The 25741-nt window shown below is 40.6% G+C and overlaps 1 protein-coding gene across 1 annotated transcript in view; it reads left to right on the top strand.

Moving 5' to 3' along the window:
- Positions 1–25741, top strand: part of LIX1 (limb and CNS expressed 1) — a 265464-nt gene that overhangs the window by 133725 nt on the left and 105998 nt on the right. Inside the window, exon 3 of the mRNA XM_073624559.1 lies at positions 14010–14150. Within this exon, the coding sequence (XP_073480660.1) occupies positions 14010–14150 (141 nt within the window). The remainder of the gene's footprint in view (positions 1–14009; positions 14151–25741) is intronic.

The following is a 25741-nucleotide window of genomic DNA, read 5'->3' as shown; positions in this document are numbered from 1 at the left end:
AAAAAAAAAAAAAATTGTCATTTAAAAAAATGAAAAAAAAAGTTGCCCTTTAAAAGCTATGGGCAGAAGTGACTGCAGTGATATGGAGACGGGTGGGGGCCAGCCCCCCCCTCATCTCCATACCCAGCAAGGGGACAGACACTGCTCCAGTAAGCAGCGGAAGGGCCCTCTCCCTCCGCCGATAAAAGTGATCTCGCGGCGAATCCGCCGCAGAGACCACTTTTATCTTAAACCGGACCGCCCGCTGAAAAGGAGGATACCAGGGTTTTGGCAGCTAGCTGCTGCCATAACAACGATAACCTCCTTCAAAGTACCAACGTAAAACAACGGTGGGCAGTCCGGAAGTGGTTAAGCTTTGGTAATAAAACCTGGAAACTCATCGGTTTCTATGCAGAAGTGAGCCTGATTTTGCACGTGATTAATGAATGGCGGTACCTTTTTCAAAACTTTGCCATAACCAATAAGATCAGCGGAAGATCTAAGGCCGCTGGAGCCGCTGAGTATGGCACCAAATACAAAAAATGGGATATCACAGGTTTATAAAATTTTATTGGCAGAGGAAGGGCTGGAGGTCCCACCATACATAAAAAATGGGAAAAAGTATTGGGAACACAAGGGAATAAACAAAAATTAGGAAAAATTTTGAGATTGGTACATAGCTCCGCAGTTGACTCTAACGCAGCAGAGATGAACTATAAATGCCTTACAAGGTGGTATATAACCCCCGACAAAATAAGTAAATATCAAATAGGGTATTCACAATATTGTTGGCAGGGATGTAAAGTAGTGTGAATGATGGCACATTTATGGTGGGATTGCCCAAAAATAAAAAGCTATTAGAAAGAGATCTTACAGTTAATAAAAGAAATTGCTAATAGAGAAATATTAGAAGAACCTTGAACGTGCTTGTTTCACTGGATAGAAAGTTCAATAAAACAATACAAAGAATCTGTGATACCTCACCCGATTAATGCAGCTAAAAATCAGATACCAATATACTGGCAAGACAATGCTGTTTATGATCTCGCTAACAAGTCCATCTCTACTGGATAATATAGAATGCTATTCTGACAGATAGACCAGGTGGTTTATGTCTAAAAAAAGCTGCGTTATTCTTATCGCACAAATAAGTTATTGCTGGTTCCCCAGACGGATCCATTTCCTTTCTTCTTCTCTTTTTCTTTTTTCATTTCTTTTATTATTTCCTTAACTTTGGCCAGTCTTGGCATCACGTTCTCTTAGCTTTTTCTTTTCCATTCTTATCTAAGTTACTGATGTTCATATTTGGGGGCTTGGAGTCCCTTTTGTGGGACCATTACAATGCTTGGCAACAAATAATACTTTGAGAACCGTGGTCACTGGACGTGAGCTTTCCTACTTGTTGGGCCTACTTCCAGGGATTACGATTTAACCACTTAAGGACCGAGCCTCTTTTTTCAACCCCAGCAGGTTGAACAAAGAAAAACCTGACGGCTCAGGTCAGAGCCGCTGTACTAATGATCCAACATTAGAGCATCAATCTTCTCTGCTGTTCTTTTGTGTTATGACAGGGGGGTGCCCTCCTTGCCAGAACATTCTGGAGAGAGCTCTCAACCATTGGCTGAGAGCAATGATCAGGAGCCGGTCGGCTGCTGGTTTTCCAGCATGCTCATCCGACAGAAGCTGGCCAGATGGCCGGCTTCTGTTGGACCAGCTGCCATACACGTGAGCGTAATGTTGCCTGGTTTGTTATTGAACCGGCCGATGTTTTCCAACGTTCGGCTCCTGTGTACTATGCTTAATCCTTATACATTTATCTGAAGGGGAACAATAGCTCTACTCTCTCCTAATATTGAACCTTTCTTCTCCACCAAAAATAAATATACAAAATGCAATGCCTTGTGTCATACAAATCATTAAATCCTAAGTGTACACATACCTATTTCTGACAAGAACCCGCTCTGATTTCTGCAATTGTTACCTAGGCAAGATTCCCGGCAGCTCAACAGCTTGGCCTGCAACCACTTGGGACATGTTGCATACCCAAGGAGGCTGCAGGACCAGTCTGACAATGCCACACTATCTTACACATGCACATTGGGGAGCCAGTTGTGAAACATCAAGAAGTCACAACCAGCTTCCACAGGCAAGATGGCAGCAACGAAGATCCAAAGCCTGTTGATGAATTGGCTGCTCCAGTGAAGACAACACTGGACTCCTGGGATGGAAAGCACTGTACCTATTTGTTGAAAGCCAGCAGCTACAGTATATGTAGCTTATGACTTGTTTAAAGCATGACTAAAATTCCTCTTTAAAGTACTTGTAAGCCTTAACAATGAACTTATCTTATTTGCTCCCTTTTGGTCTGTTAAATACATCAATGAAAGTGTTTTGTTGACTGTTCCATAGGTGTAAAAACAATCTGTTGATTCTGCCAAAAACCTAGTAAGATATCAACTCCCTGTGCTCTCTGCCTGTGCTGCATTGTTATTATTTAACATTGTCCCCAGCTATCTTTGTAGAATATATAATACCTTCCGACCATGTTATAGAGATAAAGAGGGGGCTAAAGCTGGGTATACACTTACCAAAATTTGGATGGTTTAGCAGGAAAAAAAATATATTTGTATACCCAGCTTTTTCCTGCAGTTTAACATGTTTACCAGAAACAGTACAGCGAGTGAGTGTTGTTACCCTAGGACAGGAAGTGTGTTACTGGCAGGATCAACAGGGGAAAAGTAATAGGGTATTAAGCCCAAAACCAAATGTGTAATATATTGCAACTTACCAATCATTAGAAGTGGTGGCTGCATTCGTTTTTTGTTTTTTTTTAGACGCTATTCCCCACTGCTTTCACCTGTATTAGAGTGCCCCCACTCTGGATGATGGAGAACAGGGGCCACCTTTGGACATAAGCATTGTCAGTCTGGGGGGAGGGGAGTGTTAGATGTACTAGGAGATTTAGATACACTAACAAATTGAAGCCAAACTCCAGCTAACACCTATACTAATAAGCAAATACAGCAATTTTTTTTCTTTTTGGAATAAAGGTTTTACATAAATAAATAAAAGCTGATTATTGTAAGCACCCCTGTCATTAATAAATGTTTTCTCTCAACCCTGTAACTGTTCGATCTGCAAGTGAGCCTGTTCTTTTGAAAAACAACAGACTTATTGGCTGGATCACCAGGTGAAAATAAGGGAAAGATAAAAAATAAAACGAATACAGCCATCACATCTAAGAATTAGTAAGCTGCATTATAATACATGTTTGCTTCTGATTTTAAAATAAAAGTTTGGAAATCTAAAAAAAAACCCAATATACTCACCTAGATGGGTGCAACACCGATCCCAGTTGCAGCCTCTAAGACCGAGAACCGAGCGATCAAACCCCACTGGTCACTCAGCTCTGAGTCCTCAGATTGCACAAATCTGGTGATTTTCAGTCATTGGCTCTCTGCTCTGCCCCTCCAGTGCTCACTGGAGGAGGGAGCAGGAGGGGCTGGCTCAGGCTCTCAGTGGCTCTGTGAGAGGCTGAGCCAGCTGTCGGTCCAGGCTTCTTGGTGGATCCCGACCATACAGATCTTTCTGGACCAGCTCTGTGAAATTGGGTTACAGGAGTGTAGAACGAACTGCATTCCTGTGACCCACAGGAGAAGTATAGCCCAAAAAGCTTTGCCTATACTTCTTTAATAACGCTTTAAGGAAAAAAAGCACAAAAGGACAATGCATTCAACAGTATGTGGTGCACAATACTGTAGTGAACACTATGTGGCACCCCGATAGGTTTGTGTTCTTATGTTAGGACTTGTAAGTGTGTAATAGTTGCATTTTTGCTAAAAGCAAAAGTGGATATTACAATATTATTTGCATATGAGGGCATTATGAAGACCACATGTAACATACTTTGGTGAACACTAAGTGGCAACACAACAGGTTTGGTGTTGTTACACTGGAAAATCTCAATAGAGGGATCTGATTACCATATATTGTATATAGTCTTCAGCTCTTAGATCCCAATGGGTAGAAAGCCATACATTTTCAGCTTCAGTAACGATAAAGATCAGTGAAGGTCCACAGGCACCTTTCCTCAAGGAAATTTTTTTAAAAGAAGACAATCGGTCAAAATGCTATTTTGCTGGAAATATTATTTTAACATGCACTTTTATGATTATCATCATCCTTCTTCCAATATGAAACCTTTAAGTTCAGTTAAAGATAGCTAAATGGTTATCAGCTTTTGTAAAATATTTATTTCAATTGCAAGGTCATGAGAATATGATAAGGTAAAACACATTGCATTCATCATTTCAGAACCCCAATATGTCATGGTTAATTAGATAGCTAATTTAATTGGTAGAGTATGAAGTGGATTTTATGTACAAGTCTAAATACATTCTTTTTTCTTATATGTATGTATAGCCTCTGACAAGAACTTCCAGCTAGTATCAACTTACATTCTGACCCCCTGCACTACTAGTATGGGAAAAAACATACAGAACGGTTTTCATTAATGGGATCTGTGCTAGATCATAGACCATCAACAATATGTATCAAATATATCCATCAACATGACACATGCCCCACTCATCGAGGGAGCAGAGAAGCACAGTTTACCACCAGATCAAAGGACATTGAAGATAACAGGAATCGCTCCAGATTTAGAAGATCTACATGCTGACCGCACGCCCTGGGTTAAGTTATTGTATAGCGTGATTAGTATCATGTGTCAGCAGATGGAGAATATACAGATCTGCAGAGAATATCCTAAAAAAATAGCAGGAATGTGTCTGTTGTGCTGATATAAAGAAGGAAGCAAGGAAAAGATCCATGCCATAAAGGTAGAACAGAGAGGCAGGAAATATGATTGAGCTGAATAAAGTTCAAAGCTGGAGAAGAGGAAGCCAAGGTGGAAATAGGGCTGGCCTCTTGTTAGGAGGTACTGTCTGCAGCACATATGTTCATATTCTGTATGCCAGAAGGTATTGCTTAGATAATCTCTTATTTTTGTTTGAATAGGAAGGCAGTAATCCTATGTTATACTTGTTGGGATTAATAGTAACAAAGAGTTAATGTTACGATGCTGAAGATACTAAAGCTTGGTATTGACATCATAGGACTTGTACGCACTGGCACTGGACCCAGTAAAATGTGGGGGTCAGGCACATATGCAGGTGGGATGATTACCTTGGGAACAATTTGCATTCATTTCACGGTTTCACCGTACACAGTAAAGTGTAGCTAAACCTAAGAATACAAATATCATATACTGCAACTTACCAGTTCCTAGACATACAAACTACTCCACCAGACCCCACACCAGAAGAATAACGTCTTTTCACTTGCCAGTGACACCAGTCCCAGCACTGTCTACAGGGCATACTACTGACTACATTTTAAGAGATACCACGTTGAGTATGGATTCTCTCTACCAGCTCTTTTACATACATTACATGATACATTTTATTCTTTCCAGCCTGAAGATATTGAGGGAAGCTGCTGTATATTCGGACACTGTGGTCCAGGCCCAGTCCCTATCAGGGTTCCGTTCCACAGCGGGCCCTAATTAGGGACCCTGCTGCTCAGATGGGCAAACCATACAGCCACCAGTCTACCCTTCCTACAGAGCTTCAGTCTCCCAGCCACTGCCACCTCCTCTCTAGAGATGACTTCCTTTTACTTCTTACTCTCCATCACTCAGAAGGTTAACATAAAGCTTTACACTTCAATCCCTATTCATTGTAGGAGCACATTCCCACTCTCTTCATAAGTAAAACGGACCAGATGGTTCACTTATCTAGTAACTTATTTTTCTGGTTTTCATCATTTTCAGTAAAATTCACAGAGCCATGCAAGTTCAGGCAAACATAGCATTTTCCAAGTGCAGTGCTTGGACTGTACTGTGGTACTCTATACCTTAAGTCAGGCCTTATCCCAAAGATTGGATAATAACGTATCAGTCCACAGTCCCATACCAGGTCCTGCCCAGAGTAACCTCAAACTTGGTTTCACAATCACATCTTACATGTATTGTCTCACTCCCAACTTCTCACTTGCTAGAAGACCACAAGGCCCTACCTCCTCATTCATACAGTATGTCACCTGTAAACAGGAAGTGACACAGGCAAGCAGAAGTTATACTACAGGGAGAAAATGTTAACAGTAAGCAGAGACAGAAAGCACAGGAAGTTCACCAAATGTATGGCAGAATCCACGGGTATTTCTTTTTAATGCTTTTAATTGTTTAACACAACAAAGGGAAACAAAAGTTAGGCTTTACATATACTTTACAGTGTAGTTAACAATAAAACATTTTACCTAATTTTGAATGGAGTAGAAAATGATTTATTGCCATCTGTCTTCATTTGGGGAGACTTGTCCCCATGGGAAGATTTCCCCTCAATTCTATTTAACATTTTGGATTTTCCCTACTGCTTGGACCTTAGAAGAAGGAGGTACACACTTGAAAATGTGAATGTTAGAGCAACTAAAAATGTATCAGGGACAGTACTCAATTATTTTTGTTGTAAGTTCCCTAATACGGTTACAATCCCCTCACTTTCCTTATCTGAGACAATGGTTACCAGGACAAATGGAGGGGTGAATGTCCTCAGTGGAGATACATTTTGACGGCTAATCTAACCCCTTAGAACTCTAAAATGAAAAACATGGCTTTAGATACACTTTAGGCTAATATTATTTTTTACACTAAAGGAAAATGGTGTTATTATGTTGTGTTTTTAACTATTTAAGTGAATGCTAAGTACTTTTTTGGAGTGTTGATAGGTTAATTGATGTCAAGATTATTGTTAGTTTTTCTGGCAATTTTTTTGGCAAATTTTCTTTTACACAAACTAGCCATATCTTTAAAGGAAAACTCAACTTTCATTAAAACACTATAACATATATGATTGCTTCTCAAGCTATTTTGTAATATAAAGTGTGTTAAGCCAAAAACTTTTTTGTTCATTTTGGATAGAGTGTGAAGGTACTAGAACCCCTGTCTGGGATTTTACTGCTATTGGATGCTCCAGTCGAAAGTTTTCCCCTCACTCTCTGTCTTGTTGACAATGGATCACCAGACAGTTTGTATAATCCTTTGAAAGATGTTATTAGGCAACATCCAATGCATTTTGGGGCTCAGTACTCCCCCTTCATTGGGGCTAAAAATCAGTCATGTAGGATTGGAAGAACCTATCTGGTAAAACATTGTCAGCGTGACATTAAGTGAAGGGAAATCTTTGTAATGGAGCCCTGGATAGCATCAAAATCGGACAGGGGTTCTAACTAGGTTTGACACCTCATCTTTCACCTGTCACCTTTAAAATCGAACACATATTAATTACACAGGTTCTGTGGCTGATTAAAATGGTAATTAAACTCACTTGGTGCCTCATGTGCATTAAATTAGCCTCAGAACCTGTGTAATTCATATGTGTTTGAGTTTAAAGGGATGAGGTGGCAACCCTAGTTCTAACCTTTCTCTGTTCTATTCAAAGCAAATAAAAACCTTTTTTGGCTGGACATACACTTTAATTTTAAATATTTTTACAATTAAATTTCATACATGCTTTGATATATTTACAAAATCCCACCCCAGAAACATTATTTTCTGCTTGTAAGGTATGCTTGCTTTTATGCTTTTCCCTGAATTCAAAGGTTCCCCCTGCAATACGCTCCATTAAGTGACATTGGTGAAACCAGTCAGGGACCAGCACTGCTGGAGCTGAGGGACTCTCCTAGCTACCAGGGGAAGAACTCCTCCAGTGAGAGTGGGGGGAAGTGAAGGGAAAGGTAAGACAGATTCTGGTGGTAGGGGACTCAATTCTTAGAAGGACAGAGAGGCCAATCTGTAACAAAGACCTGAAGCGCCGAACAGGTCTAATGGGTACTCGGGTTTGACACATTACGGATCTGGTGGACAGATTACTGGGAGGGGCTGGGGAAGATCTAGCTGTCATGGTGCACGTTGGCACCAATGACAAAGTCAGAGGCAGATGGAATGTCCTAAAGAACGATTTTAAGGGTAGGAGCTAAATTGAGGAAAAGGCCCACTAAGGTAGTATTCTCAGGAATACTACCAGTACATCGAGCCACACCAGAAAGGTAGAGGGAGATTAGGGAAGCAAACAAGTGGCTAAAGAGCTGGTGTAGTAAGGAGGGGTTTGGGTTCCTGGACGACTGGGCCGACTTCTCAGTCGATAACCGGTACTATAGAAGGGACGGACTGCACCTAAATGAGGAGGGTGCAGATCAGCTGGGAATGAAGATGGCCAAAAAGTTAGAGGGGTTTTTAAAATAGGCGATGGGGGGAGGGTCCAGAGGTAGAGATAGTCAGTGCAGAACATATTGAAGAGGTTAGTATTGGGGGCATAAGTGGTACAATGGGGATGGAAAGTATTCAGACCCCCTTAACTTTTTCACTCTTTGTTATATTGCAGCCATTTGATAAAATCATTTGAATTCATTTTTTTACTCATTAATGTACACACAGCACCCCATATTGACAGAAAAACACAGAATTGTTGACATTTTTGCAGATTTATTACAAAAGAAAAACTAAAATATCACATGGTCCTAAGTATTCAGACCCTTTGCTCAGTATTTAGTAGAAGCACCCCTTTTGATCTAATACAGCTATGAGTCTTTTTGGGAAAGATGCAACAAGTTTTTCACACCTGGATTTGGGGATCCTCTGCCATTCCTCCTTGCAGATCCTCTCCAGTTCTGTCAGGTTGGATGGTAAAAGTTGGTGGACAGCCATTTTTAGGTCTCTCCAGAGATACTCAATTGGGTTTAAGTCAGAGCTCTGGCTGGGCCATTCAAGAACAGTCACAGAGTTGTTGTGAAGCCACTCCTTTGTTATTTTAGATGTGTGTTTAGGGTCATTGTCTTTTTGGAAGGTAAACCTTCAGCCCAGTCTGAGGTCCTGAGCACTCTGGAAAAGGTTTTCGTCCAGGATATCCCTGTACTTGGTTGCATTCATCTTTCCCTCCATTGCAACCAGTCGTCCTGTACCTGCAGCTGAAAAACACCCCCACAGCATGATGCTGCCACCACCATGCTTCACTGTTGGGACTGTTTTGGACAGGTGATGAGCAGTGTCTGGTTTTCTCCACACATACCACTTAGAATTAAGGTCAAAAAGTTCTATCTTGGTCTCATCAGACCAAAGAATCTTATTTCTCACCATCTTGGAGTCCTTCAGGTGTTTTTTAGCAAACTCCATGCAGGCTTTCATGTGTCTTGCACTGAGGAGAGGCTTCCGTCGAGCCACTCTGCCATAAAGCCCTGACTGCTGGAGGGCTGCATTGATGGTTGACTTTCTACAACTTTCTTCCATCTCCCGACTGCATCTCTGGAGCTCAGCCACAGTGATCTTTGGGTTTTTGTTTACCTCTCTCACCAAGGCTCTTCTCCACCGATAGCTCAGTTTGGCCGGACGGCCAGCTCTAGGAAGGGTTCTGGTCATCCCAAACGTCTTCCATTTAAGGATTATGGAGGCCACTGTGCTCTTAGGAACCTTAAGTGCAGCAGAAATTTCTTTGTAACCTTGGCCAGATCTGTGCCTTGCCACAATTCTGTCTCTGAGCTCTTTAGGCAGTTCCTTTGACCTCATAATTCTCATTTGCTCTGACATGCACTGTGAGCTGTAAGGTCTTATATAGACATGTGGGTGGCTTTCCTAATCAAGTTCAATCAGTAGAATCAAACACAGCTGAACTCAGATGAAGGTGTAGAACCATCTCAAGGATGATCAGAAGAAATGGACAGCACCTGAGTTAAATATACAAGTGTCACAGAAAAGGGTCTGAATACTTAGGGCAATGTGATATTTCAGTTTTTCTTTTTTTAATAAATTTGCAAAAATGTCAACAATTCTGTGTTTTCTGTCAATATGGGGTGCTGTGTGTACATTAATGAGGAAAAAATTAACTTAAATGATTTTAGTAATAGGCTGCAATATAACAAAGAGTGAAAAATTTAAGGGGGTCTGAATACTTTCCGTCCCCACTGTAGGTTGACCAAAGCACATAAACCCAAGCTAAGTATAGTAGCAAGTCCTAGTTGCAATCTCAGAACACCCAATAAGAGGATAATATGCGACCGGTCTAAACTATGTGGCATGTTCACCAATGCCAGGAGCCTGGCGGACAAGATGGGTGAACCAGAGATACTGTTGTACGAGGAGGATTTGGATTTTGTGGGAATTTCAGAGACCTGGTTCAACAGCTCTCATGATTGGCTGTCAAACATTCAAGGGTATACCCGCAAGGATAGAGAGAGTAAAAAAGGGGGAGGTGTATGCCTATCTATCAAGAATCATCTCCAAGTGAATGTGAGAGGTGACATCACTAAGGGAGCTAGGGAGGAGGTGGAATCCTTATGGTAGAGCTCCAAAGAGATGAAGCTAAGGGGTAAATAATACTGGGAGTATGCTATAGGCCCCTAACCTGAGGGAGGAAGGGGAGACAGATCTCCTATCACAATTTGGATTAGCAGCAAAGATGGGAAGTGTTATCATAATGGGGGATTTTAACTATCCAGACATAGACTGGGTGGAGGGAACCGCGCATTTTTCTAAGGCTCACCAGTTCCTAAATGTCTTGCAGGACAATTTTATGGGTCAGAGGGTAGACGCACCAACTAGAAATAAAGCGTTACTGGATCTACTGATTACCAGCAATACAGACCTGATCACGAATGTGGAAATACGGGGCAATTTAGGTAACAGCAAACACAGGTCAATTGGCTTCAGGATAAATCACACAAAAAGGAAACATAAGGGGAATACAAAGACACACTGAATTTCAAAAGAGTCAACTTCCCTAAACTATGAACCTTGCTAGAAGGCATAAATTGGGATAAAATATTAGGAACAAAGAACACAGAGGAGAAATGGGTTTGCTTTAAGAGCATATTAAATAAGGGCATTAGCCAATGCATCCCATTGGGTAAAAAATTTAAAAGAGCGAACAAAAGTCCTGGATGGCTTAACTCCAATGTAAAAATGCATATAAAAGCAAAGGAGATGGCCTTCAAAAAATACAGGGTTGAGGGATCATCATCAGCATTCAGACTTTATAAAGAATGCAACAAAAATTTAAGGGTGCAATAAGTCGGCTAAGATAGAACATGAAAGACACATAGCGGAGGAGAGCAAAAAAAATCCCAAGAAATTCTTTAAGTATGTAAACAGTAAAAAAGGGAGGACAGACCATACTGGCCCCATAAATAATGAGGAAGGACATCTGGTTACAAAAGATGGGGAGATGGTGAAGGTATTGAATTTAATCTTCTCCCCAGTCTTCACGAGGGAATCGGGGGGCTTCAGTAACCAAAACTGCAGTGTTTATCCTCATGACACATCACGGGAAGCACCTCCATGGTTAACAGAGGACAGAATTAAAATTAGACTTGGGAAACTTAACATTAATAAATCACCGGGACCAGATGGCTTGCACCCGAGGCTACTTAGGGAACTCAGTCAAGTAATTGCCAGACCATTGTTCCTAATTTTTACTGACAGTCTACTGACTGGAATGGTACCAGCTGATTGGAGAAAAGCCAATGTAGCACCAATATTTTAAAAGGGCCCAAAATACATCTCTGGGAATTACAGACCAGTTAGCCTAACATCAATAGTATGTAAACTCTTGGAGGGGATGATAAGGGACTATATACAAGATTTTAGTAATGAGAACGGTATCATTAGAAGTAATCAGCATGGATTCATGAAGAATCGTTCTTGCCAAACCAATCTATTAACCTTCTATGAAGAGGTGAGTTGCCATCTAGGTAAAGGAAGGCCCATAGATGTGGTGTATCTGGATTTTGCAAAAGCATTTGACGCAGTTCCCCATAAACGTTTACTGTACAAAATAAGGTCCGTTGGCATGGACCATAGGGTGAGTACATGGATTGAAAACTGGCTACAAGGGTGAGTTCAGAGGGTGGTGATAAATGGGGAGTACTCGGAATAGTCAGGGGTGGGTAGTGGGGTCCCCCAGGGTTCTGTACTGGGACCAATCCTATTTAATTTGTTCATAAACGACCTGGAGGATGGGGTTAACAGGTCAATCTCTGTATTTGCAGATGATACTAAGCTAAGCAGGGCAATAACTTCTCTGCAGGATGTGTAAACCTTGCAAAAAGATCTGAACAAATTAATGGGGTGGGCAACTACATGGCAAATGAGGTTCAATGTAGAAAAATGTAAAATAATGCATTTGGGTGGCAAAAATATCAATGCAATCTATACACTGGAGGGAGAACCTCTGGGGGAATCTAGGATGGAAAAGGACCTGGGGGTCCTAGTAGAATATAGGCTCAGCAATGGCATGCAATGCCAAGCTGCTGCTAACAAAGCAAACAGAATATTGCCATACATTAAAAAGGGGATCAACTCCAGAGATAAAACGATAATTCTCCCGCTCTACAAGACTCTGGTCCGGCCCCACCTAGAGTATGCTGTCCAGTTCTGGGCACCAGTCCTTAGGAAGGATGTACTGGAAATGGAGCGAGTACAAAGAAGGGCAGCAAAGCTAATAAAGGGTCTGGAGGATATTAGTTATAAGGAAAGGTTGCGAGCACTGAACTTATTCTCTCTCGAGAAGATACGCTTGAGTGGGGATATGATTTCAACATACAAATACCATACTGGTGACCCCACAATAGGGATAAAACTTTTTCGCAGAAGGGAGTTTAACAAGACTCGTGGCCACTCATTATAATTAGAAGAAAAGAGGTTTAACCTTATACTACGTAGAGGGTTCTTTACTGTAAGAGCGCCAAGGATGTGGAATTCCCTTCCACAGACAGTGGTCTCAGTGGGGGGCATTGATAGTTTCAAGAAACTATTAGATAAGCACCTGAATGACCGCAACATACAGGGATATACAATGTAATACTGACATATAATCACACACATAGGTTGGACCTGAATGACTTGTGTCTTTTTTCTACCTCACCAACTATATAACTATGTAAATAGGAGATTAAAAATCTGTGCCGATGGACTTTTCTCGGATTAAGCCTAGGTTCACATTGATGCAATTTGGCATGCGATTTGACATGTCAAATCGCATGCCAAATCGGCAGCAATTGGAGGCAATGGCACTGTCCGAATCGGTGCAACGCTTCATTTGCGGCACCGCACCGATTCCCAAAAGTAGTTTCTGTACTATTTTTAGTGACTTCAGATGTGATTTCAATAGACATCTGTGTCTCTCTGAAATCGCTCCCAAAGTCGGACTGACATGCGGGTGTGAAATCCTGCAAGTTTAGTTGAACTCAAACAATTTCAATCTCACTGTTAGTGTAAACCTAGACTCAAGTGGATTTTGCTTTCCCATAAAGCTCTATAGGAATACAAAAGCCACTTGGTCCAATGCTGGAGAAAAGAATGTCAACGGCAGAATAAATGCACCTGACTATGAATTATGAATGATCTCAGAAGAATTCCAAACTGATGTCAAACTAGTGGTATCAACACAAAACCCAAAGCATGTCAACACAAGCCTTTTCTTTTGCTGAGGTGCTTTTTAAACTCTTAAAGGCTACAGAAATTAAAATTATGTACTTTTTCTTCTTACAGCGCTGAGGTTGCTCACATGATGATCATGAAGGCATACCCTGTAATTTACCAGTCAGAAGTACTGATGAGCTATGATATTGTCCATATAGTGCCATGTGGCCATATTAGGTCAAATATATCACCAGCATTTCCACCCTAAATTACATGCGGCTGCAGGGCAGGGAATTCCCCAGCCATAGCTGATTGGGCTGGTGGCCTGCTATCATGTGACAGTTTCCCAAGTGTTTGCACCTTAACTTATCGCTAGTCATGAGTTCATCTTGAGTGGCTTGTTTTTTTATCACCAAAACTGAAGTTTCATGTTAAGGTGCCATTGGCCCTTTACCCTATTTGTTACACAGCCAGGTTATTTACAGTGACTCTGAAACGTTCTGTGCATCTCAATCATTTTATTTATCAATCATTTTATTTATATATATATTTTTTTTCACAGTACTGCACCAGCAGAGCAGAAGCACGGAGAGATGCAGCTAAAGTGGCTTTAATCAACTCCCTCTACAATGAATTACCTACCAGGAGGATTACACAGGAATTTATCACAAAAAGTGTCCAAGAAGCAGTGGCCTCCACCAGCGTAAGTCTCATGCTTGAAACACTGGCTGGCTATTGACAAGTCAATGTCTAACACAAATTCAGACATGGTAGATACAGGATCTTCTTGGCAAAGAAGAATGGGGGATCTTATATTTAAAAGAAAGAAATTAAAATATTGAGAGGCTGCAAATGTGATTGCACTACAGAGGTTTAAATCCCAATTTCAGGCTACTTGTTTTTATATTGAATCAGTTTTTTTAATTTTTTTAAAAACCAGCTCAGGCTCATCTCTAATTTATAGCTGTCCCCCGCAGTACCTATTTTCAACAACGAGATGTCCTCAATCTACCAGTTTTAGTTACATTCGACATTACTTGACTAGGAAGACAAAGTTAAGACAGTGAGTGCAGCACAACATAGCCCTGTCGTCTGAGCGTGTTTATTGATGTAGAGAGTAACACTGGAGTAACCATGTCAGCTTCACTTTCGGCATCATCCAGTACCACCCAGCAGCAGAAAATTATTAAGGAGGAAGAGGCCTCATGTGACTGATCAGAATTCATCAGAAAAGGATAAGTAAAAAAAAAAAAAGAAGAGGAAAGAGGTTTAGGAGAGGGAGACCATGGAACCCAGAGTTGCGCTTTTATTTCAAAATTGCAAATGTATTTCAAAATTGCATAACCAAAGCAAATACGTAAATCAGTTTCATAAGACATAGGGCACCATTAATAAAGCAATGAGAAATGTGTCAAGCTTACTAAGCCATGTAAATTAGTGAAGACATTATCTCATCTTCTCAAAACTGAAAATCAAACCCCATCACTACTCAAATAATTTGTTTCATTCGTTAAAGGTACACTTTAGTCAAAAAATTTATTTAGATATGTATATGGGGGCTCTTTATTCATACTGTAAATTACACAGTTTATATTTTCATGCAGGCATTGTTGTACTGCTCCAGACCACCCCATTTACTTTTATCTGTAATCTTGTGATCCTGGAACACACCTGCTCATGATACTGGAGCACCATCAATTACTGTCTTTCACATGCAGAAAGCAAGGTGGGGCAGGAAAGCGGAAGGAGAGAACGGTACAGAGCACAGGCTTCAGGATGTAGATTCCTTGCTGCACTCTATGGACATGCATGTTCTTGTTCCACAGGGGATCACACAGAGCTCACATTAAAGAATATTTAGCGAATTTTCTGATTTTAGCAAAATTGCTGTGTGTACTGGATTGTAGTAGTAGCTAGGTGAATATAATGTGCCAAAAAACAGTGCTGCGCTACTTAAAACCATGCATAATCAGTGAAAAATAAACTGTTCCAGGAACCCTGATCGTCTTGCCCAATAGAGTGGTTATATGTAAAAGAAAGGTAATATCTAGTGCTCTCTGTTTCCAAAAGATTTAATGTATAAAGGTAAATAGGTACACTTACAAGAAAAGCACAATCAGCTTGTGCAAACTGCAAGGCATAGCAAACATCCAAATCTCAAAATGGGCGTGGTTGTGACATCAGTGCATAAGCCCTGACCCCTAGATATGTGTCGTCTTGACTTCTTCAGTAAGGGGTGGACTTACTTTTATACCATTAAATCTTTTGGAAACGGAGAGCACTAGATGTTATCTTTCTTTTACATATAACCACTCTATTGGGCAAGACGATCAGGGTTCTTGGAACCCTATTAAGGAGCCATTTATCCAAAGGAGGTCTGTGATCTACAGAACACCAGGTGTCAACATTTCTCCAGAGGGGATAACTGCAGGTTTTTCTCTGATATGAGGTGAGCAGCCTGTGAAACTGGTGGTGGAGAGCGCTCATCCTTGTTTTCACTGTTTGATGAATTCATTTATGGCAGGATCTTCTTCAATCAAATATTTCTCACATGAACTTTTGTTTTAGATGTTCCCACTTGTATTTGAGTATTATTGTATTCATTCAATAGCGCAACATTTTAATATATTGTATTTACACCGTTTATTTTTCATGGATTATGCATGGTTTTAAGTAGCGCAGCACTGTTTTTTGGCACATTAAATTGTTTACAGGTGGTAGTGAAATCACTTAATGTGACAGCAGCTACTTTTTATTATTATATTTTCACATTCATTTTCACAGTATATTGCTCCGATTGATTTATTCAACTATTTTGTAGTTAGGTTGTTTCCTGCAACCACTGTTTCAAAAAGAACACCTCTTGCTAAACACCATTGATTTTTATTATCTGCTTTAAGAGTTCAGTTGACAGTTTAGCAGTCCCTTGGGTAACTGAGACAGTATTGTTAATGTTATATTTAGAGATCTAATCAGCACTGCCCCTTGAATATTTTGTTTTGATAATTTTTTCTACATTTTACACCCTCTCCAGTCTATAATACTGTATATATACAGTATATATTAAATTTACCCTTTAATTGAGAAAGACAGACATAATCAATAAAGAGCTCTTAGTGCTATGTGGAAGGAAAGCTTGACTATGCTTAACCACTTCAGCCCTGGAAGAATTGGCTGCTCAATGACCAGGCCATTTTTTGCGATACGGCACTGCGTCGCTTAAACTGACAATTACGCGGTCATGCAACGCTGTACCCAAACATAATTGATGTCCTTTTTTTTCCACAAATAGAGCTTTCTTTTGGTGGTATTTGATCATCTCTGTGGTTTTTATTTTTTGCGCTTTAAACAAAAAAGAGCGACAATTTTGAAAAAACACAATATTTTGTACTTTTTGCTGTAATAAATAGCCCCAATTTTATTTTTAAAAAAGCAAAGGAGCCTAAGAATGACATCATGGCTCCTGGAATTCCCAGCCATTTTTGAGTTCTACGTAACACAGTGGAGTCAGAGCTGCAGAATCACATAACTGGCCTGGAGCAGATTAAAAACTGGTATGTATACTGATCTTTTCTACACAGGTTACATTTTTAAACATAGCTAATGTTAGGCATTCGCCCTAAATGGGAAGTTCCGCTTTGAGTTTCACTTTAAAGTGGGAGTAAACTCCCACACATGAATTTTACCTTTTGTTAAGCCTATAATAAGGCTTACCTATAGGTACTGTAAATATCTCCTAAACTTGCACTTTTTAGGATATATTTACTGTACATGCAGCCAATGATGTCACTGGTGCATGCGAAGGAATGGCCCACCTGCCACCTCTGAAGGAATGGCCACGCTCACACAGCCAGAGTCTGTGAACCAGGAAGGAAGATGAGTAAAGATGGAAGACTTGTCAGTGATGACAGCTCGCCGCTGGAAGGGCTTAGCGCTAAGGTAAGTTTCACATAATGTGCTAGCACATTATAACTTTGCCTTGCAGGTTAAAAAAAAAATCACCAGCGGTTTACAATCGCTTTAACACCTCCTTCTGTTATTTTGCTGGGGGGGGGGGGGACTAGTTCACTCCCTTCCCCTCCCTGCCCGCACGCAACATTCTGGGACATGTCACAGGTCCCATAAGGCTGTGGGTCCATTTACAGAGCGCAGTGCGACTCATGCTTGCGCAGTTGGAAGCTGGCTGTAAAGCTGCAAGGAGTCACAGCTGGAGCCAAGGACCAGAAGGCAGGCAAAGAACTGGCTGAGGTAAGGACGGCACAGGATACCTGGACAGGTAAGTGTCCTTTTTTTTAAAAAAGTCAGCAGCTACAGTATTTGTAGCTCCAGACTTTTAATGTTTTTTTGTTAAATCTGTAGAACCGTTTTAAGTTCCAAACCCATATCTAAAATCAGAATTCACTTTGATGAAGCGAGACCAGTTGAAGATAGATTCTGAATAATTGCTATGGGTTATTGCATATAAACATTAGGTTGGATAAATTCCAATGCTTTCCATTCAGTGCTCACCAAGAGTAATGGTCTACACTGCCCAATAAATTCTCTGTTGGCTTCAGTGTAAAATTAAAAATTATAGCTAGGTCTAAAGAGGAGATTGTCTGTAATCATTTTCAGTGTGCATTATATGACAGAGGTTTTGCTGTTCTGTAGCCAATCTGAAAAACAAACATTACTTATAAGAAAGTTTGTGGTTTCAAAGTACATATAATTTGGTCATCAGAGAGCTGTGAAAGTACATGGTGAAATCTTTCCAAGCATCCTTAGCCTAACCATTAGCCAAGACAAGGCTAATGCCGCGTACACACGAGCGGAATTTCTGACAGAAAGAGTCCGATGGGAGCTTTTCTCGTCTATTCCAACCGTGTGTACGCCTCTTCGGACTTGTTCCGTCGAAAATTCAGACGGACTTAGATAGAGAACATGTTCTATATTTTTCCGACGGAAGAAATTACTATCGGAAAAAACGCTTGTCTGTATGCTGTTCCGACGCACCAAAAGCAACGCATGCTCTGAAGCAAGTACGAGACGGAAGCTATTGGCTACTCGCTATTGAACTTCCATTTTCTAGTCCCGTTGTACGTGTTGTATGTTACTACATTCTGGACAGTCGGAATTTGGTGTGACCGTGTGTATGCAAAATAGCTTGAGCGGAATTCCGTTGGAACTCCGTTGGAAAAACCTTCAGAGTTTATTCCGACGGCAAAACCGGTCGTGTGTACAGGGCATAAGTGTCCATAGGCATCAGACTCAGAAGTCTGTCAAACGTGGCCAAGCACGAGAAAGCACGTTTTTAGGTACTTTCTCAGAAATATCTATTGCTTTTGATATGTGCTTAGGATGCATTTACAAATGATTCATTACATGGTTGTCATTTGTATACCGTTAGTTAACCTTGCATTTCCATTGATTTGTTCAGAGGATTAAAAGCATTTCAAATACAGCAGAAATAAGACATACCATTATTAGAAAAATGCAAAGCAATACAATGCATGACAAATGGAACTATTAATGCAAGTTAACCCTGCTCCTTACAAGCCAACTTAAAGAGAAACCTTTAAAGCACCCCCACTGCAATATTCACCCTATCTCCAGTGGTGTCTATTTCAGACACATGGTTCTGCAAAACAGTGCCGGTCCCCTTCTGGGCTGAATACCAATTAGTATCATTCATTTTAATTCCTGTCAGCTCAGGGTGTCAAGTAAGGATAAGCTCGGGTTTGATCTAATATAACTATATGGCCATATTAGACCTATAAGGTCCAAAGCATCCCAGCTCCTTTGTATATGTGATCCTACAGGGCGGGGAATGCTCTGACCTCAGTTGATTGGGTGAGTGGAGTTCAGACCAAAACCAAATTAATTACTAGTGTCATGGACACATCCCCGGGGAGAAGCAATGGCAAACTACCATGGACTCACAGATGAATGTTGCAGTGAGTACATCATTCAGGGATAATGTTCTCTGCAGCCTTTAGAACCCGCCACTACCAAAGGAAGAAGAGGAGGAAGATGTCATTCGATCAGACCAAAGACTGTAGGAAATGTATGATATGTATAGGCTATTTATTTAAAATAAAGGTGACAAAGAGGGGGTGCTCCAAAACACTGAGGCAAAATATTTGCAGGTGCCCAGCCTGTAGTTGGGCTATAAGAAAGCCAAAAATGCACAAGTATGACCGGGGTTCAAAAGTTTTACATTGCACTACATAATAGTAACCAGGCATCTGACTTTATTTTTTATTCTAATTCCTGCACAAGTCTTCCAAATCATATTTTTTTGCTCTCACATGTTAATCATTAGGAAGAAAAGTTACTCAGCATCTTATAATCGCTGATACAGTTATACACAATGAAGACAGAATAGTGCCACTAAAGCTTTCACTTTTTAATCCAAAACCTGTAAATCTCCCCTATGTCGCTAGAAGGATTTTGCTTAATAAGCACCATAACTTCAAATCTCCAGCGTATTTTATTTTCTTTTTTTATACATGTATTTGAATAAAGATACTGTATGTGCTGAGCAAGTGTTTTGTGTTCAGAATTCAAGGAAAGAAGGAGCCTTAAAGTGGTTGTAAACCTCAGTCATGGAATCTGAGCAAAGCACACAAATCTGCAGCATAGGCATGCGCACAGGGTGTGCCTGGGCACACCCTAATCACCCTGTGTGGTGCAGATTTCCGCTGCTTAAACCCATGATATTTCACCAAAGCCTCCCTAACAGGGCTCCTAAAAAAAATGTGTAAAAAAAATTAATTAAAAAAAAAAAAAAATTGTAAAAAATAATACAAACTAAAATAATACAAATAAAAACTACTGCCATCATCCACTGTCCTACTGACACTATCATATAACACACGCGTTTGAACTTTGAGGTGCACACCCTAATGTAATAGGCTGTGCCCACCTATGATCTGCAGTGTCTGCATATCTCTCTCCAAAGCTCTAAGTGTCGTTTCTCTCTGGTGCTTAATTCCTCTGTTATCAGCAAGAGACACTTCTGAGAAGTTTTCCCAACACAAGATAAATTTGTGTCGGGGGAGGGGGGGAGAGCTCAGAACAGAGCTTGTCTATTCAGAAGACAGTTCTTCTGCTGTGTGGAGGGGGGGGTTCCTTTCATCCAATCAGCCCGCAGACACTGTTACTGCAGTCTCTCCGCCCTCTCCTCTGTGCTCCTTACAGATGAAGAAAGATTTTAACACTTTTCTGCCCTTTTGAAGGGGCGTAGGGAGGAGAAGATTGCAGATAAACAAGTAAAACCTATGTAGGAAGATTTGTTTCATCTCTGTGTATCATCTGAAGCTATTCAGATGGGTATATGTGAGAGTTAACAACCACTTAGGGCACATTCACACATGATAAGGCAAAATGTCTCTTTATATGCTTGGTTCACACCACTGCATTGCGCTGGTGTGTGGTGCAAAAAAGCACTGTGTGCAGTATGTTTTTTCAGCACAGCACAGCGTGAGGCAATCCACTGCCTTGCACTACACAGTGGCCAACTAAACTTTAAGAATTGTTTCTGCGACATAAAACTTATTTAAAAATAAAGTGAACAGCGCAATGCCCCACAATCCATCCAGATTGCACTACACACCAACCGCTGCATTATAACCCAGAGGTTGGAGTGAACATACCCTAAAGGTATTAGCCATAGCAATCAGCAAGATTCAGAAAAGCCTATCTCTCTACCACCTAAAAACTAAGCTTTTACTTTATACATCATCTCATCCCTCACAGTTATTACCTTTTGTACTACTTGCCCCTTGCTTTTATACTGTAAGCTCTAACAAGCTGTTCCCTCCTATCCTTCTTGTATTGGATTGGATTGTAATGCCCCGTACACACGGTCGGATTTTCCGACGGAAGATGTGTGATAGGACATTGTTGTCGGAAATTCCGACCGTGTGTAGGCTCCATCACACATTTTCCATCAGATTTTCTGACACACAAAGTTTGAGAGCAGGATATAAAATTTTCCGACAACAAAATCCGTTGTCGGAAATTCCGATCGTGTGTACACAAATCCGACGGACAAAGTGCCACGCATGCTCAGAATAAATAAAGAGATGAAAGTTATTGGCCACTGCCCCGTTTATAGTCCCGACGTACGTGTTTTACGTCACCGCGTTCAGAACGATCGGATTTTCCGACAACTTTGTGTGACCGTGTGTAAGCAACACAAGTTTAAGCCAACATCCGTCAGAAAAAATCCTAGGATTTTGTTGTCGGAATGTCCGAACAAAGTCCGACCGTGTGTACGGGGCATAACTGTACTGTCTCCCTGTATTTTGTAAAGTTCTGTGGAAACTGTTGGTGCTATATACAGTAATTCCATTATAACAATAATAACAGCAATACTAGTTTTTTAATAGTTTAATAATAGTTAAAATAAGCTTATCATTACTCTAAACATTCTAGGATTAAATAAAGTGTGGGCCAGTGGCCCCTCTAACCCATGCGTCCGGCCTCTAATCTACATGCAGGGCACCAGACACATGGATTTCTATAGTTTTTTTTTTGGAAGCACATGATTAGAGCCTGAAGCTCTAATTGGCTTCAAAAAAGGGTGGGCTCGGGGTGCAGAGCACTGCGCCCTGAGCCCACCCAGTTGTGTGACAATAGCAAATGAATATTCCCTTCCTGGCCAATCAGGAAATGGGTCCTGAGACCGTATTGGCCGAGAGGAGAAGCGACCGTATTGTCTGGTTCCGGGGGAGGATGTACGTGGAGATCCGGGAGATCCGGAGGAGGCCGTCCTCATTGGAGGGAGTGATTTTGCTCTGCATCGCCATGAACCCCGGAGCCCGACTGCCGCAAACAACAGAGCCATACCGCCTGGGTACCACCCACGGGGGGGTTGGTTTTGCTTGAGGGGGGGTCGGGTGGTTTGTTTGCCGCCACTGGTGTGGGCACCAAAAAGTAGTGGAAACAGTGGATAACAGCCCAGGAATCTAGACTCTCCTAAATAATAGAAAACCCCTACATCATTTATGACAGGGTCGCTTTAACCACTTCAGCTCAGGAGGGTTTACCCACCTTCATGGCCAGGCCATTTTTGGCGATACGGCACTGCGTTACTTTAACTGACAGTGGTCGTGCGACGCTGTACCCAAATAAATTTTTTGTCTTTTTTTTCCCACATATAGAGCTTTCTTTTGTTGGTATTTGATCACCTCTGTGTTTTTTATTTTTTGCGCTATAAACAAAAAAATATATATTTTTTTAAATTTCTGCTGTAAAACATACCCAATAAAAAATGTAAGAAATCTAGTTACTTCATTAATTTAGGCCAATATTTATTCTGCTACATATTTGGTAACAAAAATCCCAATAAGCATATATTGATTGGTTTGCACAAAAGTTATTGCGTCTACAAACTATGGGATTTTTTATTTATTTTATTTCTATTTTTTACTAGTAATGACAGTGATCCGCGATTTATAGCGGGACTGCGATATTGTGGCGGACAAATCGGACACTTTTTACACTTTTTGGAGACCAGTGATACTAATACAGTGATCAGTGCTAAAAATATACACTGTCACTGTACTAATGACACTGGCTGGGAAGAGGTTAACATCAGGGGCAGTCAAATAGTTAAATGTATGCCTAGTTTGTGCTTACTCACTGTGGGGGAAGTGCTTTGACTAGGGGAAGGCAAAGATCTAGGGGACTAGGGGAAGGCAGGATCTGGGCCATCCCTTCTGACAGAACAACAATCTGCCTTGTTTACAAAGGCTGTCGTTCTACGGGTGCCGGCGGACATCAAGTCCATGGTACACGCTGCTGGGCTCCCGTTGTATCACAGTGGGAGCAGGTTGCCTGCGGCACGCGCGCCCCAGACCCAGAAGTGTCAGATCACGTATTAGGTACATGATCTGGTGCAGAGAGACCGTCCTGCCGCAGTATTTGTGCGGTGGGAGCGGTCGTTAACTGGTTAATTAATGATGTATCTTTAAAGTGTATGTCAGGGCAAAATAAAAAAAATACATATGCAGTACATTTTTAAAATATACGCACATTTGCCCATTTTGTCCTTTTAAAGACCCTGCAAGTACAGAAAAATACCTGTTGGTCTGCCAAAAATGCACTCAGTTCTTGATTTCTTGCTGTAGGCTGAAAACACACAAGATTTTGTAGACTAAAATTTACTAGATTTGGTGTCTGTCCTGCCTAATTGTCTTTTGCTAAAATACCAAATCCCTTCCTCATCTCATCTCCACAATATAGGGATATCACAAAGATGGAAATAGGGATAGCAGACTTTTGAGGTACTTCAACAGTACAACAGTTATTATACAAAATACTACAATTTTATTAGTATAATTTTAAAAATGAACATATAACACCATTTGAAAAAGTATATATACATGTGCTTACTGATACAGTTTCTATATTGCCTCAATCATAGGTCCCATCCAGAATTTCCTGATAATTTATATATAGTATTAAGCCCTAAATTCCAGGGGATTACGGATTACATATAGCAATGTATTGAATCTTAGATTCCAAATAAGTACATGTAGTGTTGGCAATTTGGGGTGGTGGTTAGTGTCTAGGTATATCAGGCGTCTGCTATCCTTGTATCCTTGTTTATTTGCTTGTGATATAATTATGTGGGATGTGGTTTATTTTTCAGCCCATAGTCTTTTACTCTTTAGATTGTGTCTGCAACATGGGGGATAATTTTTTTGTAGTCCAAGATGAGAACTGGGATGATTGATTAGGCTTTAACAAGCATGAACAAGACAAATGACAACTCTTAATTTCTGACATGATCAACAGGTATTTTTTTGGCGCTGAACAGATATAAAAATGTTTTCATTTGTATATTTAACAGAACAAAAGGGAGCAAATAAAAGAAGTTCCTTAGTAGTTGCATAGACTTTAACAAAAATAGGTTTATTTTCATGCAGTTCACAATTCTGTTGATAAAAGCATTTGAGCTTTCACATCAATTTAAAGTATTATGTGAAGTTTGGAAGAGATGGAGCCGTTCCAAGCAAGCAATTGAAAATGAGAATTTCTACAGTAGACTGCAGTGATTAAATGCTAATCATGCATACATTACCTTGAGATCGGAATCAGTGCTTGTTGGATGAAATTTTTATATTTACCAAAGAAGTTTACATTTCAGGTATGGTTTCTTCTAAAAGTCTACCCGGCCTTGTGCCTTTATTTTCAATGGCACAGTTTAACTCAGACAAGCCTGTTTAATTTACTTTATGTACAGTGGTGGCACCATGCCATACAGATTTTCCTGATAGAAAACATTTCTGGGGCAGCTTTGGAACTAAAACCAGCAGTCCTTGGAATGCCACAATTTCTAATCTAATTCTGGTCTGCTTCTGATGAACAGTACGATAATGTCTGAATTCAGGTATAGCAAGAAATACAGCTTTGTTCTTTAAAGAGAATGTATTGTGGCTTTGTAGATCTCTCCTTCTTTATTTGTTATAGCCTGTTTTAAAAATACAGTTACATTTTTTTGGGTAAATGTTGCATAATAATGTTTTGTATCCTCCTGCTTAGCCATCAGATGGTGATTCAAATTCCTTTTCAATGTTTTTTCCTCTGTCTCTTTAACTGCTTTGTTGTAAAAAGTTTGTTGTTTGCTCAATTGATCAAGCGCTCTCTTCCTTCCTCCGCATGGCTCTGTCAGGGGTTTCATAGAAAGATATAGTGCTTGAAAGGAGGCAACTACTGCTGTGCTGTCTTTTTAGATAATTCTTAGTGCTCTGGGAATTCTTAGCCATGTGTCCAATGATGTTTTAAATATAGCATGTACAGTATATACTGTTTAGTACAAAGTGTACCACTACCCCAGAAGAAGCCGCTGGAAATCGCCCAGGTTCTTTTTCCAGTAAATTGCCACGCAGTCAGGCACAAGATCACAGTCACTCTTTGCCTCAAAAACCAGTCTAGGATGTTCTTTTTGTTGTTTTTATTTGCGGAGTAACTGGGATAGGGGTCAGGGAACTGAGTGGAGTACTCCAAAAATGAGAGCTATGTACAGGTTGAGGACAGTAAGCCCTTTTCTGAAAAGCTGACGCAGAGGTCCTTGCACATGCAAATTTTGGACTTGGCTTTGTAGTAGAAGCAGTTGAAAGGTAAAAGCTTCTTTCTTTACAGCAACCATAGTAGGGTCCCTTCATAAAGAACTAGATAGACTAAGCTCTTCAGGACACCAGCCAATGTCCCCTTTGGTCCGACACACAGCAGACTCTCCAGCACAAGAGGGGTGGCAGCAGCCCAAAAGTCTCGAAGATATCTCTCAGAGGTCTGTATGCCCAA

The sequence above is a fragment of the Aquarana catesbeiana genome, linkage group LG01 (assembly GCF_042186555.1).
Source record: "Aquarana catesbeiana isolate 2022-GZ linkage group LG01, ASM4218655v1, whole genome shotgun sequence".
NCBI classification, from domain to species: Eukaryota; Metazoa; Chordata; class Amphibia; order Anura; family Ranidae; genus Aquarana; species Aquarana catesbeiana.
The sequence above is the reverse complement of the archived record's forward strand: the minus strand, read 5'-3'. Positions and strand labels throughout refer to the sequence as shown.